Source organism: Eleginops maclovinus, chromosome 16, assembly GCF_036324505.1.
Source record: "Eleginops maclovinus isolate JMC-PN-2008 ecotype Puerto Natales chromosome 16, JC_Emac_rtc_rv5, whole genome shotgun sequence".
Lineage (NCBI taxonomy): Eukaryota > Metazoa > Chordata > Actinopteri > Perciformes > Eleginopidae > Eleginops > Eleginops maclovinus.
Genome location: NC_086364.1, coordinates 8,810,834 through 8,831,387, shown reverse-complemented (window position 1 = coordinate 8,831,387; position 20,554 = coordinate 8,810,834). Strand labels below are relative to the sequence as shown.

General features: G+C 41.9%; 1 protein-coding gene across 1 annotated transcript; it reads right to left on the bottom strand.

The window, feature by feature from the left end:
* Positions 1-4,825: 4,825 nt before the first annotated feature.
* LOC134878279 (C1q-related factor) lies at positions 4,826-19,014 on the bottom strand. The gene is made up of 2 exons (XM_063904212.1): positions 17,893-19,014; positions 4,826-6,575 (listed from the first exon to the last, which is right to left on the bottom strand). The coding sequence occupies exons 1-2, from the start codon at positions 18,499-18,501 to the stop codon at positions 6,396-6,398; spliced, it is 789 nt and encodes a 262-aa protein (XP_063760282.1). The 5' UTR covers positions 18,502-19,014; the 3' UTR covers positions 4,826-6,395.
* Between the last annotated feature and the right edge of the window lie 1,540 nt (positions 19,015-20,554).

The following is a 20,554-nucleotide window of genomic DNA, read 5'->3' as shown; positions in this document are numbered from 1 at the left end:
GCTAACTGTTTAGCAAAAATATTTTATTGTGGAGAGGAACCTGAAAGGGAATAAAATGTCAGTGTTGGATGAATGTTAACAACATACATTTTGGGCAAAATCTCACCTTTACTATCGAAATGGAGTTGGTCTAAAACCAGTATCCTTATATGACTCGTTGTTTTGTCTTTCTCGTCGTTGTAGCTCATCCAGATTTCAGCAATTAACTTGTTGAGATGGAGAGGGAGAGCGCCGTGTTTAATCCGAACATATGGTTATAGAAAAGAATAATGTAATTATCGCTCCAAATGCCCAAACTGTCTCTGGAGGTCCTCTCATTCCTCTAAATAACACTACAAACAATTCATTGTCATAGCACATGCCAAAGGGAGGTGTGTGTGTGTGTGTGTGTGTGTGTGTGTGTGTGTGTGTGTGTGTGTGTGTGTGTGTGTGTGTGTGTGTGTGTGTGTGTGTGTGTGTGTGTGTGTGTGTGTGTGTGTGTGTGTGTGTGTGTGTGTGTGTGTGTGTGTGTGTGTGTGTGTGTGTGTGTGTGTGTGTGTGTGTGTGTGTGTGAGTGTGTGACTCATGTCAGGCAAGCCCTCACGTTTCCATCTGAGCGTGATTGTTGGCTCATCGCAGCCTCCCCACATTTTCCCCTCACTGTTATCCGTGTCTTTATTTAGCCAAACTTCTGCCGTCAGGAGCAGGTTGTGTGTGAGCGTCTCCCAGCGCGCCTTCCAGCGAATGCTCCACACTGACACGTGTCTGTATGTGTTAATCACAGATGTCTATTTCTCCCCCTCTCTGGCCTCCTCCAGACCTCCCATGGCTCACTCCCTGTCTCACTGCCCGAAGCGAGCGCAGCACAGGTGACACAGGGCGGCATGACTAGCCTGCCACACATCCATGAAACTGTGAGAAGCAGCAGGAGAGACAAACAGAGCTAAATTTGGGGAGATATTACTCAGAACAAGCAGACTGCTCCAAGTTACACAAGAATCTGGTGGCATCAGAAGTTTGGCATGATTACTTATTTCCTGATCTCCCTGAGACATCTTGGAGAGGTTTTATGTATTATTCTCAATGTTTTAATTTGCCAGCTGAGGTGACTGCTTCTCTCACTTTTCCATATTTATTTTATCTGCATGCTAATGTCTGAAATACATGGTGCTTCTCCTGGTTGAGTGGGAGTAATGTGGAGGGTAATATCTCCTCTTTGACATCCGCCCTCAGCCTCATCCACCTCGCCGCAGTGCCGCAGGCCCTGTAGCTCTGTCTGATGTCCGCTCACGCAAACACCACTGCACTCCACACACTCGAGCATGCACACTGGCACAACACATACACAAATATACAGATTTGCTGCAATTAGAGTCATATGGTGTGAGCTTACTGCCTCCCACTATTCTAACCAATAAGGTCATTTTGTAGATAAAGAAAACAAATACTTTCATTTCTACACGGTCCCCGTTTCGAATGCACTCCACAACCCTGTCTCTTCTTTGGTCCAAATGGTAAAATTAATATGTTTTACTGTATTCAGTGTCCTCATTTCTTTCCATCTGCGTTGCTGTTGTTCAGAGTCCTAGCCTTCTATTTCCCATTGGAACGAAAAGAGGATTCAATTTAAAGAAAGTGAATGCAAAGCCATGGATGTTGTTTGCATGATGGTAGATATACATAGACAGCGTTATGCAGCACTTAATATCAAAACAGTATTTTTACATATTTGTGGTCCTCATTCCGCGCAGACTTGTACACATTTGGCTGTTGTTTGCCGACAAAAATCTTTGTTTGTCTCAGCTACATAATTGAATACCATTAATTTAGCGAGCACTGCCTCACAGCCAAGAAATGGTTTGATCTTTGTTTAAAGTGTGTCAGCTTTTTAGCCCTATTAGTAGTTTGTTCTTCTTTGGGGTGTGTGCAAAGCATTAGGGAGGCAGCACTTTAAAAGGTCACTAATGCACTCAGCCTGCTCAAGGGGGGAAAAAAAGGCATGTTGGATGTTTGTTTTTGCTTTTTTTTTATCTCTATTTACAGTGTGTTCTCTGGAGATGCAGCATGTGAGGATACCATGGTGTTTTGAGTGTGAGGGAGGAGTTGATGGAGAACTGGAGAAACATTTACCGCATTGCATCCTGTCTGTTTCTGCCTGCAGCCTTTAAGGGCCGTGATCAGACATTTACAGGGAACAAAGGGATGTAGAGCTCAAGACGGCAGATGTGGAGAGTAAAAAAAAAAATCAGGGTCAGAGGTTTTTGAAGTTCTGTGAGTTAACTTTCATGGTGTTATGGCCAGGAGTATGTTGTTTAAGTGTGTAGAAGGCAGCGGAGCAGTGATGTGGGTTCACGGTGTCACACGGTCTGAGGGTGAGCCTGCAGATAAGAGCCTTTGGTGCTCACTCGGCCCCCCCCCCCGGTGCAGGGAGTGACTGCAGAGTACACCTGGCCTGGCAGCTCCAGACCGTCCAGGGACAACTGGGAAAGGCTTCCTCCTCGGCCACGACCCAAACTGACAAAGGGAATCATGTGCGATCGTAGGAGCCAACAGAGCAGAGTTGACAGTGTTAATGTGTCACTGCGCTATCATGCAGAGGTTTCCGTGTGTATACGTGCGTGTGTGTGGCTCTGGGGCCAGTCTACTAACAGCTGTCCGCTTTTCTAACCTTTGTGTGTGTCATACTAAATAAAGGCAGGAGAAATGAAAATAGGTGAGAAAAAAACAAGTGAGAGGGAAAAGGTCAGACTAGAGGAATAAAGTGACGGTGCTGGAGTGCTTGCGAATCAGAATTAGAAAAGTTATCATTGTAGATGCAAAACCTTAAATTGCTGCCTCTTGAGCAAAGCAAAATCAACATGTTGCTTAACCAAATTAATTATAACATCAATATCACATGAATCAACCTTAATTTAATTAGCATAACAAATGAGAAACCATGATGTATTAGATTTTGTCTGGCATCTCACTCTATTAACTAATAATAGAAGTCAAGACGAGGCATGCAGGGCTTTAAAGTGATTTTGATGCACTACATTGAGATTTAGGGCACTTGTGAGTCATGACAATTGGCACCCTCTGGTACAGGTGTAAAGGTCTGTCTCTCTGAGGACATAAATATACCAGAAGTCACCACAGTTGCTACTCTGTGGCAAAAGAAATATGTTGACAGTGCTGCCATGGTGTTAAGGAGCTGAGTAAATAACTGAAAGTTAAAGACAAGAGGAATACGATCCACTCATAGTGAAACACTTGTTTTCCTTCCTTTACAGCAGCTTGATTGGAATTGGTGTAAAAGTCATTAGAACATTTTTGAGTTTATAGTCATATTTAATTTCAACATTTGAACAACATCTATAGTGAGTTTGCTTTGCCACACATTGGTGTCAAACTTTGTGTGAGACTGGGTCAGCATTCAGGCCAATACACATAATCTACCGTTACGATTTCTGGGAATGTTTCACACTGCTTGGACGGCCGCCCATTTTCACTCACACACTTTATTATTCTTTCTTCTAAGAGCTGTGCTGTGACAATGCGAGACCCAGTTTTTCCACCAGCCATGTTCTTCCCTTTTTTGCAAAGCAGATGCTTTTTTGTCAAAAGACGAAGATGAACAGGAAATCAATTTTCTGTTGCCCCTTTACTTCTTTCCCCATCACTGTTTGCAAGATGCTCTGTCAGCTTCAAGTCCATTTGTGCTTGAGAGCAGACACATACCACTTTGTGTAAAGCAAAACATTTCAAACTGAATCTGACTTGGTGTCAAACACTAAAACGCAGCCGGCAGATGCTTCTTTTTGGTTCCTGTTTTTAGAAATAATGTCTTTTAAAAATACTCTGGAAACAATTTACAGTTAGAGCCACCAAACAAGACCGTTTCATTTCTACCAGTGTGAATTAACTTGTTATATGCTAGAGGGAAATGGATGAAATGATACAGGGAGGGTCTCCTTAAGAGCAAAGTAAAGCGGTCCAACATGGCAGGCAGTGTCACATCCCATTCCTGCCAGGTCTGAGGCATGTCCAGTCCCTGACACTTGTCCAATCCAAGCTATCTCAAGCTCTCTCCTCCAGCTTCACAACGGCTAATCTCTCCTGACACCTCGCACAATCCGGACAGGGAATCACTCTACCCTGAAAACAATCCAGCCCCCCTCCCTTCCTTCCCCAAATCAGCAGCAGCCCCCCTATCCTTCTGTCCGTCTTCCTTATATTTCTCTTTACCCTCTCCCTCCCTATCTATCCCTTTCCCATTACTTCTCTCTGTGGCCTACTCTTTCTCTTGTGTTTCCATCTGTCTTTGTCAAACTATATTCCGCTCCCCTTCTATCTCGCTCAATCTTTCCTCCCCCCTGTCTCCTTCCTCCAGCCACACTTCCTCGCTGGGTATATCATGCCTCTGTTGATGAGAATCTGTGAAAAGACGCTGTGATTGCCGATTGAGGAATAGCCTGCATTTCCTTAAGGACTCATCAGCATTCAAGAACGGCCTTTTACTCCACTGTTGGATGTTGCCAAAGTTGGAAGTCCTTATCTCCGAGCGCACCTTTAAAGATGGAGAGAGGCACCACAGGATCACTTAAGGATGGCGCACGTGAAGCATAAACACAGACATCTTTCCCTCGACACCCGTTTCCCTAAATATACCTTTGTTTTTTTCAGAGAAAAGAGAGATGAGGGACTTGCTGATAAAATCATGTTTTAATGTTTGCACTGGCAGGCCACTGTGAAAACGCTTGGTTTAAACGGAACAAAAACAAATATTTCCTATCATGAAGTCTCACAGATCATTTTCCCTAATTAGCGTTTCTTGGGATACAATAATTCTCATGAGACAAGCCACTCAAAAAATCCCATTTATTATTTAAATGTATTCAACAATTCCAAAAGATAAGATAGACAAACATGTCATATATTTCATTTACAAGCTGTTTGTTCCTCTCGTTATATCTATAGAGGCTCCCCACCATACAGAGCACAATCTCATTGGCTGCTGAGGAAAATATCTGTCATTGGCTGTAGCACAGAATAACTCTGAAAAGGAACGATGTGGCTATGGCACGGCACATGCTTAAATGCAGACACTCACCGGTATGCACAGACACATACACACTCACACATACGTGCAGTCGTGATTGAACAAGTCACTCGCCCAATCAATTTCATTCTCAAGCAAGCTGTCAGGCAGCCATGTTGAGTAAATATTACCATAATGCCTGTGTGTCAGTGACTATGCAGCTAATGAATGGATGACATCCAGTGAGGCTCAGAGACACTGAGACAGAAAAATTGCCCACTCACTGTTACTGTGCCTGAACGGCCCCTCCACCTCCACATCATTCCATTCAGTTCTCTCTCCATCTTTGTGACTTCCTCTCCCTCCGCTACAAAAGAGGGCCTCGGAGGTCAGCACAGCTAAGAAGTAGAAGAAAACTCTTCAACAAGGTTACCTCTGAATCTGGAGATTTTGCTTCATCACATGCCCGGTGGTGTCGCCGAGCAGAGCATCTACATAAAACTAGAACATAGAGAAGACGATTTGAACTCTACTTTTAATCCGTACAGCAGCAGGATATTGTGTATGTGCAAACAGTGTGAGGTGGTTCGTGGTAAGGATATTTTCTACACGAGATATTTCCTTTTTTTAAGATACATTATAAGGAATAGTGCGGAATGAATTGTTATTCTCCACATGAACAATATATAGTTACTTTGCTGTACCCAGCGATGAAGGAAAACACCCACTGTCATGAAACACTCAGTCTTATACTCTTTTAAAGATTTCTTTTTCCAGCTGTTAGATGCCTGAGCTGCATCACAAATAACATCTGACAAATCTGTTCTCTCAGTTCAAACGGGATATGTTCACAAGGGACAAATATATTCTCTTTTTTAAAATCTCATTTGTGTAGAATATTATGCATGTCTACAAAATAAAAACACACTCTTAAGGAAAATTGCACGGAACAACACTACACTTGAGTCAATCGAGTCCACCGACAGAACAGCTGACTGTTGCCACTGTGGAGAGAAGAGGTGAGGTCATCCGCTTTTTGCAGGGTTTTCATTTTTGTTGATATTTCTGTGCAATGGAGCAGGGTTGGAGAGGACAGACACTGAAAGCAAGGAGCTCCTGATACGTAGGCATTGTGGCGAGGAGTGCAGATAAAAACAGCCCACCTCCACCCTACATCCTCCGCCCGGCCCCTCTCAGTGTGTCCTCGGGAGCTTTGCGACAGACTCGGCTACAGAGCCTGGATGTCTCGGCTGATGGATACAAAGCAGAGGTGTCCGTGATGATGGAGAGAATTAGGAAAACTATAAAGCATTCCAGCTTTAAACACACACACCCAAACCCACCCAACTCTTTCTCTCATCTCTTTCAGTCTGACTGTCTCTGTGTCTGTGTGTTCTCAGTCTGCGTAGAGGATGAAGCCATTGAAGGTGCTGTACTTGTTGTTGTTCCCTCCATGGGCTTTGCCTCCGTCCAGTTTGATGTACACCTCATCCCCTGCGTCCAGATGGAGGATGACGCTGTTGGAGGCGTAGTCATAGTTCTGGTCTGCGTCTTGGGCAATGGCGCTGGCACGGACCTGGAACAACAAGGAGAGGAGAGCATGTAGGAGAACGGTAGGCTTGTTAGCTACAGTTCATATGAGGACATTTACTTCATTAATTTGGGAAATTCCCCAAATAGGTTGACATTTCAAAGTTCTTCCATGGGTAGAAAGATATTGCATTAATTTAAACCAGTCTTCATTATAAAATATAGAACTCAGGGACTCGCATATCATAACTAAGGCTGCTCACTCTCCTACATTTGTTATTTCATTAATAAAAAAGCTCAACATTTTTCTAAGATACAAATCTGCAAGAAAAACTCACATAATTGTTGGGAATCATTTGATATAAGTGGTATTGTTCTTCAATTTTTAAAGAAAGTGCAGGAGTTTTGAGAAAACAGAACATTCAAAATGGCCCGTTTTAATATTTAAGAAAGTTGCTGGAATTTATTTGAATAACACGGTGAAGGCGATATTTTGCTTATTTAGAAAGAAACAAATGAAACCAAAGTCCTTCAAACAACTCAATTGCAGAAGAATACAAGTGGAAACTTAAAGTATAGAAAAAGAAAAACTTCACTAGTTTGAAAAGTCACTATGCTGCTGAACCACCAGAGAGTAACGTGTTGCACAGAGGAAGAACGTGTAATGTACCTAAAAAAAAAAACCATTTGAATCTCATAACGTTTTTTATTTTGAAGCTAAATGAATTACTAGACACAAGAATGGCACAAGTAGTTCTTCATATTGATATTAAACGTACTGGAGCAACCACAGGTTCAGGGAAACCACAGGCTTTCCTGTCAAAGCAGATTTATGGGTTCAATCAAGCCAGCGGTCCAAAGACCTGACATTTGACCTCAGAAACAAAAGGTCCACAGGAACTGTACATGTTATAATGAATGACTAAATGGCTTGAAAATGCTGTATCAAAGTTGCAATTTTTAAGACCATCAACTGCTCTCTCTGCTCAATAAAATACAAAATTGGAGGATGAATAGAACCCTGTGGGGGAAAGAAGCGACATACAATAAAGGTCATGGACTGGATGTTGCTGACATACAAGGTGTTTCTCTGTCTGGCTGAGTTACATATACATATACATTTAGATACAATAGTCATAAATGTTAACTGCATTCTGTACAGTGTTTAGTATTTGGACAACACAAAGAATGCTGAGAATACGCCAAATCTTTACCCAGCAGAACTAGAGTAGTTGCGGGAGCATCAATTGGCAAAGAACAGACTGACAGTGAGAAGCAAGGATCGAAGCAAAAAATAAATCTGGCTGCAGTACAGGCCTGGCAGAGCATCACAGATCTTTGGCTCTAAGGGTCAAAAAACTGCAGAACATTTACATTAATCTGCTAGGTAACTTTCGTCACCTAAAATTCACTGTAAAAAGGGTTATAATTACAACTGTACACCAAGAATAAAGGCTAACTGAAATTATAATATTGGCACTTTAAGCAAGTAAGCATTGTTTAACAATTCAAACACCCTCAATGGGCCACTCCTTAAAGCGAGGACTCGCGCATTATATCAGTAACTAACAAGGATAACTGCAACCTAAATAGAATCGAACAAAAAGATCATTATTTCTTCTCTTGAGATAAAAAAGTAAAGTGCTGTACCTCCTTAATGGTATCCATTGTTAAATAAGCCAATTAGTCGCTTAGTCTGGTCAGTAAGGTTGAATAAAATCAATAGTTTACGTGCATTTGAAGTATTTTTTTGCGGCTCATTATCGGGTCTCTTGGTCCAGCCTGGCCCTAACCTTGGCTCGGTGTTTGTCCACACATCTTTAAATTGTGGCTTTTAAAGAGGGTTTCGACAAGTGGGCCAAACAGGAGGTAAAGAGGATGCCCAATAATTAGTTGGCCTATTTAAGGACTAGACACAACAGGCGTATTGACAAACGTTAGCAGAGGCCAGCTACAGACAGAGATCTCCTGCCATATTGCCAAAACTAACAAGGAGTCGACTCAAGAGTAGATTTTTATTTTGGTTTGTTCCATTCTTTATTATTGTCATTTTTACAGGTATTTCAGTATGGCCAGCTGTCACTATTGTTAGTAGTACGATCTTTCTATTGTCTTTTCTGTTTTAATAATGCTCTTGCTCGTATGATCATCATCATCAAATTATTTTAAATAACCTGCTGTTAGAAACAAGTGTGCAGATATTTGGAAGCCATTTTGAACCATTAAAGTTGAAATAATATCTCTTAAAACTCCGTTCATAAATCCCTAAAGTTTTGTCTACAGTCCTTTTGATGATTATTTTTGTATCTCTTTGTTTTTCAAAGTATTGCCAGAAATCCAAAATGGTGCATGGAAAATTAGATGCACAAATTACTTCAGGAATATCTGTTAAATGCTGGGTTTTTTTTCAGTAAACTTGGGGATTTTAAATGGTTCAAAATAATTGTATCCAGACATATTTTAATTAAATGCTCATTAAAATATGTCTGGTAGTGTCAATGGATGTTATGCGCGAAAAGGTATACTGTCCACTGCAGAGGACACCTGCATCAACAATATTTAAGTGTTTCAATTAAATTCAATACACGTCTGAATAAACATATATTGGTTCTCATTAAATGTTCTTAATAATGAATTCATTCAATTTGCTTTCAGTAAATGTTTTATTTACATCTCTCTTTTAGACCAACGTGGAGTTCTCAAATTATTGTTTAAACCCTTGGTGCGTGGTGTCCACTGACGTGTACAGAAGTAATTCCTTAAAATAACATATATTTAAATGCAAACAAAAACAAACATAATAGATGGTATTAATTTGTGATTGAATAATAAAATATAAAGTGTAAATCTTTCATGAACTTCAAATTTAGCAGTTTGTATCACTGGAACAGTATATATGACAGTATATTATTCCTAAAATGTCCCTTGTTTTTTTGGGGTTTTTTTCTGTTAAACGCCTGTGATAAAAAACAAGACATTTCTCCACAGAAGCATGGAAGAGACCTAAATGCTTTTCTCCTTAGCAACGCAACAACACACATTAAGAGTTACACTAAAGTATAGAGTGAGTTCACCACTGCTGTAAAACACTGTAAGGCATGAAGGTACTTCCACTGTGACACATTGAACTCTTCTGCGGGCTGCAGACTGCTGGTAACATCTCACTGAACATCTCTTCACAACACTGAATCTAGGTGTGAACATTGCAAAAGCACAGTGCTGTCAGTGTTTGATGTTGCTGCAGGATAAAAACTTTTTATGAGCATTATTTACGCTGATTTTCTGTGATTCAGCATTTAATAAAGGAGTATTGACTGCTAATATACTGTATCTCAAAAGTGTCACAGTAACAAAAAAACAACATTTCATTTACTTGCAGATCACTTTGCTTTCAAATCATTATGATGCTTTTAGTCATACAGCAATATTTTTGCTGGATTTCTTCTCCTCATGCAACCCATCAGACAATGTCTGAATGATTTTCAAAGGGACAACTGTTCTTTGCTTTGCCTTCTTCTCACTTTGTTGAGTAGTGAAGCAGAGACAAGGAAGGTTGACACTTTTTCAGCCATCACAACAGACTTATTGCCAGTGATTTGAAATAAAAACATAATTTTGTAATGGAAGGTTACATGAACAAGAGCTTTTCAAAGCTTTTGAAGTGAGCCAGAGGAAATTAAAAGAGCATTAAGCGTGGGCACAACACTTAAATCTTTGTTCAGAGAAGCATTCATTTACATCAGCATTTCAAAGAGAGAAAGACTTTACTCTGTATCGTCGAATCACCTTCCTTATGTAGAGAGAAGGATAAGGGTGTCTGTAAAGGCTAATCTGAATAATTAAATTCTGAGGAGAGGTGTTAAGATGTTGGAGTAATATATGGAATATTGTACTTTTTATTGTTTATCCTCCTGATTAAATCCAGCACAGCTCATATCGATGTGCAAACAAAGCCTACTGTTCAGATTCTGAGATGCAGGCGTCCGGAGCATATTAATAGCGTGCAAAAGTCAACACCATCCTATTAGAGGTTCCCCGCCTAAGGTTGGAGAGGAGGCGGCTGATGGTGGCTCAGGAGGATTTGTCAGTTGGGATTTTAATGAAACTTAATCAAAATATTTGCTTTGGAGGTGTTCAATCAGAACCTGGGAACCTCTAGCAATGTCACAGATGTGTAATATCTTTAAATTATTCCCTTCATTTGCTCTTTAAGGAGTTAAATTCAAGCCGTCATCATGTGCATGATTTATGTTTTTTTTTGTGGGATGGGGCAAAGACAATATACATACAACATTTTCTTTTAGCAGAGACAGCATGAGCTAAGACCTGGTGAGAGTAAGCTTCAGTGAAATCCTTCTAGTTCTTCCTCAATGATATTTTTGTTTTGTTTCTTTGCTCTAATGGTTTTTATCCCCTTCTGAGACTCACTGCTGTTGTTTAGACCTCCTTCGTTTGCTTTCAAGGATAAGCGTGCTTGAATAAAGCCTCACTATTTTTGAAATAATGATCAGTGAGCTCTTATTGGAGCTATTTTTCTCCCTTGTTTTCTCAAGTGCACACAAGGAACTTGTTAGGGATATGAGGTTTAAATGCAGTGTATGGCAGACATATAGCGAGAGATGAGAAGGACTAACAGCCAACTGGCAGTGCGTGACCTTGACGCGGAATATGTAGAGGAACTTTGACAAGATAAACAAAGCATGAGGCTGTAAGCGCCAGCTCGGGCGATTGTAAATGAGGTGTCAGGCAATGTTGTCTTCCTTGTGGCTGCTCGTGCGTGTTTGCATCCGTCATATCGTCAACGTGATGGCTTTGATTGAATAATATTCTGAGTGGAGACACAGAAAACTCAGGCTGCACTTGGGCTTAATGTATACTGGGAAAAGTGAAGTGTGGATTCTCTCAACATGCACTGTATAACTGTGAATGTGAACATAGCAGCTATCAATAATTGTTATTATGTGAGGAATACTGACTGTCACTTCTGCAAATAGCCTCTATTAAAAAGATATTGCACATTATTTTCATCACAGTCTTCTATTCTAAACCCTTGATAGACTTGTGTTTACAAAAGTCAGGACAATTTGAGATTTTATCTATTGTGTCTGGTGCAGAAGAAGCCTGTAACGTCCCACTGGGACATCTTACAAGAGGCTTTGTCACGGTGACAAGGACATGTCTCGAGGCGTCTCTGACAGGGATTTGTTGACTTGATGTTGAGCCTCCATTTTGGATCAACGAGTCTATTGGTCGCCTTTAAATCAAAGTGTACTGCCGTCTAATTGTGTTTGAACATTCCAGCCGTGAACTGCATGCGTAATAGCAGCTTAGATAGCATGCAACAACTATTGAGCCCTGTCCAACATTTCACTGCTCCACACAAAGAAACACACACAGGGTGAAGGACAGACACACACACACACACACACACACACACACACACACACACACACACACACACACACACACACACACATACACACACACACACACACACACACACACACACACACACACACACACACACACATACACATACACATACACACACACACACACACACACACACATACATCCATATCCACATATGCCATTTAACAGAAATAATGTGAACAATAAATTACAATCAGTTGCAATTGAATTGTCGGAAAGTGTCGCGTCTTCCATGTGTTACAGGTTTATTTGTCGGAGGAACCTAAGTGAAAACATGATAAGAGAAATGAAATGGTAGCAGGAGATTTGCCATCTGTCAGACGAGAGTTGGAAAAAGCTTCCTGAATTAATTCCACCAGCTGTTCTCTTTGTACCTGCTCTGCCTCCTTTGAAACAGAATGACTTTGCCGCACAAATCTCTCGCTGATTAGAAAATTGCTTACACTAATGCTAAAGGTGAGTCTGGTGCCAGTCATAAGTTCATAAGTTTATCACATTTATTAACCATATGTGATCCAAATGCTGTAGAAGCATACCAAGCCAGAATAACAGTATTGTAGCAGTGGATTCAAAGAGGAAGAATTCAACACAGCTTTTTCTTGAGAGAGCCACTGAAAGGGGCTTGTCAGAGGAAACAGTGGTGGGGAAAAAGAGGCATCAACTTTGACCCGCGATCCAGCCACTCTTTCTTTCTTGTGTCTGACTCATCACACTCAGTTAATTACTGCTCTGTCTGCCTCCAGCCACAACACCGAAACCACAATCACTGCTTCCAGCATTGTCTGAAAAGAGACTTTTTCTGCAAATATTTCAACCTTTGTTCACACTAAGCCTGTTTTTTTTTTTTTTAGCTTCGTAGTTCCCCCGAGGCTCTGAAATTTTCCCCCTTTTCCCTTAAATGAAAAAAAGACTCTGGATGAGAGGCAGACTGAATGGGTTTTCCTCGACATGCTTTTCCATACAGTAGGCGACTCATCCTCTCTTACTGCGTTGATGTCTTATACCGATATTAATTTAAAGAGGGGGGGGAGCAGAAGGTGTTAAACATATTGATTTATGAAGGAAAGTGTGAGTCATTTAAAGCCATTGACTTGTGAAGCGGGAGAGGATAATTGTGGGTAACACTAAAGACTGAATTCGGGGGACGGCTAAATGTCAGGGGCATAGGGAGAGATGGAGAGAGGGATGTTTGCATAAGAGGGCCAGGAGCACTTGTCTATCTCCCATATGGCCCTCATTATAATGGAGAAGTCTTGTGAGTCAACAGCATAGCATCCTTGAGTCAGCCAGCCACAGGAGACGATCCATAGACTATTTTAGACTATATGTTTTCACTCACAGTATTTCAAGAGCAAATTAATTTGAGAAGCTAGTGTGTGGATTGTGAGCAATAATGACTTTCTATATGAAGATTTTAGTGTTAAAATGGTTTAAAGTAATATAGTTATTACAGACAAGTGGTGGGCAGTTTTCAAGCAAGTTTTGAATCTTCACAAATAAATGATAGATTTCCTTCCCGTTGCTTGCGGATGACAGCCCGATGTCATCTTGACATTTGCAATCTGTGTGGTATTTCCTAACAACATGGGCCAATCTTCATTTGATAGCCCTCGCACATAATTAGACCAGCTCTAATGTTCCACTCGGCGGAGTGTCAAATCCAATGTCCAATTACACAGCAGATCAAGGCCAAAGGTCCGCCTCCACTACCTCTCCGGCTGATTATAGAAGATATGCCATGGTATACATCACGCAGAAAGAAATGGGTCTGTCAGAAGAAGGAAAGTGACGCTTACATGCACGCACACGCAGGCACACACATAAGGGGATCAATACCGCCGGCAAAGAGGCTGAGGGACTGAGGGTGGCTCTCTCAAACCCTGTCTGTCTATTTCAGACAGAGTCTCTCTGTTACACCAGGCAGACACACAGAGGCCTCTCAGTGCTGGAGTCAGACCACGATGAAGAAGAGCAGGACTGAACCATACCAGAATGTTAAAATCAATCAAGTCTAAGTATTGCTGTATGTGCATTTAGATGCCTGTGTGTTTAAGACTTGCAATCACATTTTTGGAAATTCTTTCACTGAAAATACAAAATAAAAACCAATAATGACCCAAGCCCCTCTCAAGATAATGAAATCTGATTTGGTCATTTACAGCTTTCCTTTGAGCATATAACCTGATCAAATAGAGCAGACCCGCATGCAGATGGCTCGGCTCCTATGTTTAATGTTGGGATTGACAAAATGTGCTAAACACAATGTGTGGGTTTCACATGAATACACAGCAAAAGAGTAAACAGTCTTGTGTTTATGCATACCTGACCTGAAGAGGTGCCTATGGTGGACTGTGGGAAATAGTGTTAGAGGGAAATGACATGTGACTGAACTTGAGCAAAACTTTAAAGGTAAAAGGAACCTCTTTCCACAAAGTCCAAGAAATGGATGCCACAACTTATTCTGTTACAGTGCAATGCAACACTTGAGAGAAATGAAGAATATTGATGGCATTGTGTGTAAGCAAATCAATTCTGCAATACCACAATCTGAATCCTGCTTTGAAATAAAAGTTCTTCTTTTAGAATGAAAACTTTCTGCTCCTTCGGAGAAGTGAGCTCCTGTAAACCTGACATAGAGGAGAGATGGAGGGCAGTGCACAGTCGGGTGGGTTGAGGCAGTGGGTTAGGAGGGCCGGGTGGAAAAGCAGGAGGAGGGGGGTTGCAAACATGTGCGCAAGCGTCAGCATGTGTCAATGTGTGTGTATGTGAGGAGGAGACTGCAGCGGTAATTGCTGAGGAAGAGCCATGTGCACGAAGGACGTTGAAGCTTATTAAAGGAGGAGACAGAGTGATTATTCACTATGGTCCTCTTGAGAGACTGACGCTGAAGTCATTGCTTTTAATTAACTCTGAAACGGTTTTGCGGATTAATAACAATATTAAGAAGGGAATGGCGAGGAGAAGCGCAAACACATTCTGGATCTGGTTCAAGCTTTTTAATTACAATTAAATAGACTATGTGACACAATAGCACCATAACTATGTCTTCTCTGTCCTTCTTTCTTTTACACCCTTCTACTGCATCCACTGCATTTGTCTTCATTGTCTCTGCTGTGTCTCTTAGGATGTGTCCAAGGCAGGTTATAGCATTGATTTACTGGAGGGAGTTTAGGACTGGTTGGGATATTTGGCAGGCGTGTAAGAGAACAAGCGACAAAGAAGCCAAAAGAGTGTGTAAGGCTTGGAAAGCGGATAAAGTGTGCTGTGCTGGAAATAGTTTTCTTATTTATTTTTAGGAAGCTAACTTTTTGGTCTAACTTTAAAAAAGTATAAAAAGTTGCGATGACTTGTGTTGGGATTCTTGTGTTGAACTGTGGTAAGTAATACGAAAATGCCAATGGTAGACACAGCTTGTAAGAACTCCTGGAGTGGGAGAAGCACATGCTGGAGTGAAACAGCACTGCAGGGCTTGGAAACACGCTGCTTCACTAAAGCCAAAAGATGATAAAATACTAGTATTGTCTGCAATTCCCTGACCTCCCTTGTCCCAACTCACAGTGTAGCTTTTTGCAGCCTTAATGAGCTCAGGAAAGCACCAGTGAGGCTGAAGGAGCTTCAGTTTGACTCTCAGCACTTCATCAATGATGTAGCATAAGTTGGCCGTACATTTATAAGCATTTACACAGACTAAGGCTCCGGGGCCTTCTCCACAGCCAAACACACAACCCTAATAAACACCACAGCAAGAAGACAGTGTGTTTATATACGAGCTCTGCATAGGACAAAGGACAAAGACAGGGGCTCAGTTACCACTTTATAAACATTACGCGGGTCTCTGGAGAAGTACACTGCGTGCGTCTAACTTAAGTACACCAGCACCCTCCTCTTGGGAGCACAATGAAGCGGGAACAGAAGGCGTTTTATAGGAACATATGTTCTTCTTCCCCTATTATATATCAATGTTTTTACACCCACCCATAAACATTACTGTTGAGTGAGACATTAAATATAGAAGGAGATTGCTGCAACTCTCTTTTTCGTGCTGGGTGTGAACTTGGCGAGGATAAAGAAATTAACCTCTGGCTGCCTCGGTGAGACTGCAGGTTCAGCATACAGAGTCCAGCTGTTATTTTATCTCCATGCTGCACATATATACTTTTACTGCACGGTTCTTAAATTGTGAGACCCCAACTGCCTTCTGCTTTAATTAACTTTGTACTTATTAATCGACATGATTTTTCTTTTATATTCAATTAGGCAAAACATTAAAACCCTATGAAATTCAAATTGTTTCATAGCAGGAGATTTGAAACATGTCAGAGAGGCTGCTGGGACATGATGTGAAGTGACAGAAAGAGGAGATGTGGTGCATTTGAACCTTCATCACCCCTTCTCATTGCAGGGCGAAGAAGAAACCTCAAATGTTCATGAAAAAGATTACAAATTATGCATTTCATGTGTACAATGGTAAGGGTTAACTCACCTATGAACAACACTATTTCAATACCATGTTGCCATACAATTCACTTTGAGGATAAAGATATTGATAAAGTATGCATGCAGTTAATTAATTACAAGAAGCATGTTTAATACAATGCAGGCTACACCTAAATCTGTCCTTTCCCAAGATTGCTTATATGATATGATAAACACAGACTTGAGGTATTGGTAAAGTTTTGAAATGATCTATGCTTTTTTGCATGTCACTATTAGTTTTGCAGGATCATATATTAAACATTGAACGCATCATAAAGCCTTTTTTAACAACCTTTTACTTCTTTGTATTTATCTTTCTCGTTTATCATGTTAGTCATAATTCTGGCAACAAACTAATGAATATGAAAAAGACCCAGTTTAAGCAAACAAATCAAACATTATTTGCAGCTTAACATCCGTTTCTTTTGTCTTTCTTTGTTTGTTTTTTTTGTTTTTTTTACATGCAAAACGTGTTTCGAAGCCACTTTGAAGTTAAAAGATCTGACGGCTGATCGGAACTACACACATTAACCAACCTGAGAAAACCCTGCGGGGCGCAAAATAAAATTAGAGACCCATTAAAACGATGCGTCAAAGAAGCTGAGAATAGATCATCTAGACGTCCTAATGCATTTAACACGAATGCGATGCCACATGTGTGCAGTGGAGGACAGACAGCACTATCCGGAGTGCTTACAAATACAAGGTCCAAACATTCTGAGCGAAATTTCTATTTATATCTCAACCCCGGCACTTAGCGCGCAACCAACTAAATCCCTGCTGCTAAAGTTATCGGAGATAATGTTGTAAAATAAACAGAGAATATTGTCTTTTATAATGATACAATTCAAAATCAAATTATAATGCTACAAATAAAGACTTTTAACTATAATTACAGTATTAGCAGGAGTAAAATACACAAAACAAGTAGACTAATGATACATTAAATTAAATCCGAGGCGACCACGTTAAACAAGTCCAGCCGATTCTTTTTCAATATCACTCTAAAACTCCCGTAAATGCCGACACTGGCAAAAATCACCGTTAGATCCTCGTAAAATAAAGCGGAATGGCTACAATGTGTTAATGCTACAGTGTCAAGACAAAAAGATCGGCTTGCGCATCATGTTCAGCCCAAACTGTGACCGTCCTTCGGCTCGCGGGAAGCAGCAATGTCAGGACGCATCACGCACAGTGGGGACGCGGCTGCAACCAGTCACCACATCTTTATCTCCAGGCGCGCTGGGTGCCACAGCTGTGCGCTCTGGGCTTTGGAGCCGCCCAGCAGATGCGCACCCTTGCCTTACAATATCACTTTATATACACTGGCTTTTTGAAAAATGACTTTCTTACTATGTGGACTTTTAAGCTGGGGAGAGAATGAGAATCTAGGCAGACAATGGAAATTCTTACACTGAGGAAACGAAACTCAGGAAAACTTTCAAAGCACTCACCTGGCCATTCTTGCAGAGGTCTGCCCACATGCTAGTGCCATCCCCTCCTCTCATCAGCACATGGTAGATAAAGAAATATGTGCCCGGTATGCTGCAGATGAATTTGCCAGAAATGCCATCATAGTTGTTGCCCAGGTTGGTGACCACATCGTCAAACTTGAGGATCTCGTAGCCTTCGTGGGGGTTCTTTAGCCCTGCATAGAAGGCCACCCGAGGCACCGTGCTATAGGTGGCCGTGCTGATAGCTCCGTTCCCTCCCAGACCCAAAATCCCAGTCCTTCCCTGATCCCCTCTGTCACCAGGAGGCCCCGCAGGTCCAGGTGGCCCCGGTTCTCCCGGTGGCCCGGGTGGTCCTGGCTTGCCCGGCCTGCCAGGCTTCCCCTGTGGGCCCTGCAGTAAGGTGGAGGGTGGAAGCACGTTGCTGTTGTCGCTCAGCGCCTCTGCCTCAGCCTGGAGACCGGTGGAGGTGGTGCTGCTTGCCGGCGTCCCCTTGTTTAGGTAGGGGTCGCACACCATACGACAGGTGCCCAGCATCTCATAGTGGCTGGCATCTGTACCCACAGAGCTGACGAGCACGGGGATGAGGACCACCAGCACCAGGACCAGCATAACCCCTACAGCAGCCGCCACCAGGGTCTTCCTCCCGATGCTGAGTCGGGGAAGGGGCTGCGCTGCCAGCGTGGGTCTCCCGGGGGCAGAAATGGTGACTGCTTTGTGTTGGGAGCCTGCCACCGTCGGAAGGGATCCAGAGATCCCGAGAAGAGTTGCGAGAGAACCGGAGAGTGTGTGAGGGTGAGACAGAGAGCCACATACACTTCTCACTGCTCTGCCCAGTCACACCAAAGTAGGCAAGCAGTCACTCACACATGCATAAAAGACCCAACGAAAGCCAAGCATACACGGGGAGACATTCAGCCCGCACTTACAAACACAATCTGACTTGTGAGAAGAAGCAAGAAGGATGCAGATCCCAGAGGAATGGAGTGAGAGACAGAGGGAGGGAGGGACAGAAAGAGACAGAGAGAGAGAGACGGAGAGAGAGAACGCTGAGAGTGGGTGAGTGTGAGAGATACAGAGCCGCCACTGGATCAGTGTGTGTGTGTGTGCGTGTGTGTGTGTGTATGTGTGGTGAGTTTGTGTTGCTGGATTCTCAGGCTTGGCTTTTTATACGGCAGTAGCAGTGGAGCCCCCACCCCTCCCCCTTGCCCCCCCATCGAGTGGAAGGTTGGTGTGGTTACATCCCCTTCTCTCTCCCTCTCTCTCTCCCCGACTCTCTCAGAGGAAGGACTCTCATCACATTGCATTTCTTTCTACTACTCTCCTCTAACCACCAAGGAACTAACAGCACCCCCCTGGACCATCTTGCTCCCCCTCTTACATTCCTTCTTGTTCTTCTCCCCTTGCTCTCTCCTCCTTCTCCCCACTTTTGATGCTGTTTCTCACTCCCTTTGCTTTTCTCCTCTCTCTCATCAGCATCCAGACTCTAAAAATAAAGATGGAGCTGTGGAAAGTCAATCTTTTTTTTTCTTTTCCTGGAGGTGGTTTCTAGAGATTTGTGCATATATTCAGAAGACAACACTTAAATCGGCAGTGCCATGAAATGCTAGCAGCTTCTTAAATAAAAAAAAGTGCTAATTATGAAAGTTAGTGCCAAGACGGATTTCTTGAGCCAACAGATTGAACTTTATAATACCAATTTAACATTACAGTCAAACATGTAGGAGAGGAGTGTAAAAACTTAAACATTTTTATCTCAATGGCATATCACATGGGGCCACTTTTTAAGGGTAAAGGAACCAATCTATCCTTCCTGTGAGAGCAGCAGACACTGACGCTCTTCTGCTGTTATTTCATTTCCCTCTTTGCTTTCCCCCCCATGTCAATAACCCTGTTTCTCCACCTGAAAGCACTGACACCATTCCTTATTGGTGTCTTTTTTTAGGTATTGATTTCATGTTTTTTATCAAATCAAGGGTCCTGGTTGGGAGAAAAAAATCTATATGGAGCAGTGATGTCATTTATTTGACATTTTCATCGCTGCGAGTGATGAATGGTAAAGTAAGAAAGCAAATGACAAAGTCTCTTTCGCGAACGAACATAGTCATCATGTGATGCGTTGTGTTGCGTAGAGGTTGGTCTTCAGTGTTTTTTGCTCTTAATACAAGTCTGAGCTCAAAATGGACATATAAATCAAGTTGGATGGAGAAGATATTGTACGTCTTTGTCAATATGAACTGTTGATTGGGAAAAACGTGTTCATGTCAGCCTCTCAGAGTCAATGGTAGAAACCGCAGAGGCGTATTTGCACTGATATCGCTGGCTTTGAGACTTAAACTGAAACCAATACAGCTGCAGCTCAACACACAATCCAATGATGTGCTGCTCAAGGTCACAAACACCTAAATGACCCATTTCATTATTTAGTGCCTGGGGAAAAAAAAAAGATTTGGGCCTGTATTCATTAGATGGTTATATATTTTGAAAGTGATGAAGGAGAAGATTTTTACTTTATAATGTGAACACAATCCTGGATAAATTGGCCTTTGAGAACTGAGAGTCTTTAGGGTTTTGAATCCTCCAGTTTCACTTCTTTATTTACGCTTCTGCAAATTATTGAAATCAGATGGCGTAGTTATTATTTGGAATAAAACTCTAATTCTTG

Excerpts from the sequence above, each read along its gene's own strand:
- LOC134878279 (XM_063904212.1), bottom strand. The coding sequence starts at position 18,501 with ATGCTGGTCCTGGTGCTGGTGGTCCTCATCCCCGTGCTCGTCAGCTCT. Across the intron at positions 6,576-17,892 it reads ACCTCTGCAAGAATGGCCAG|GTCCGTGCCAGCGCCATTGC; the intron begins GTGAGTGCTTTG and ends TTGTTGTTCCAG.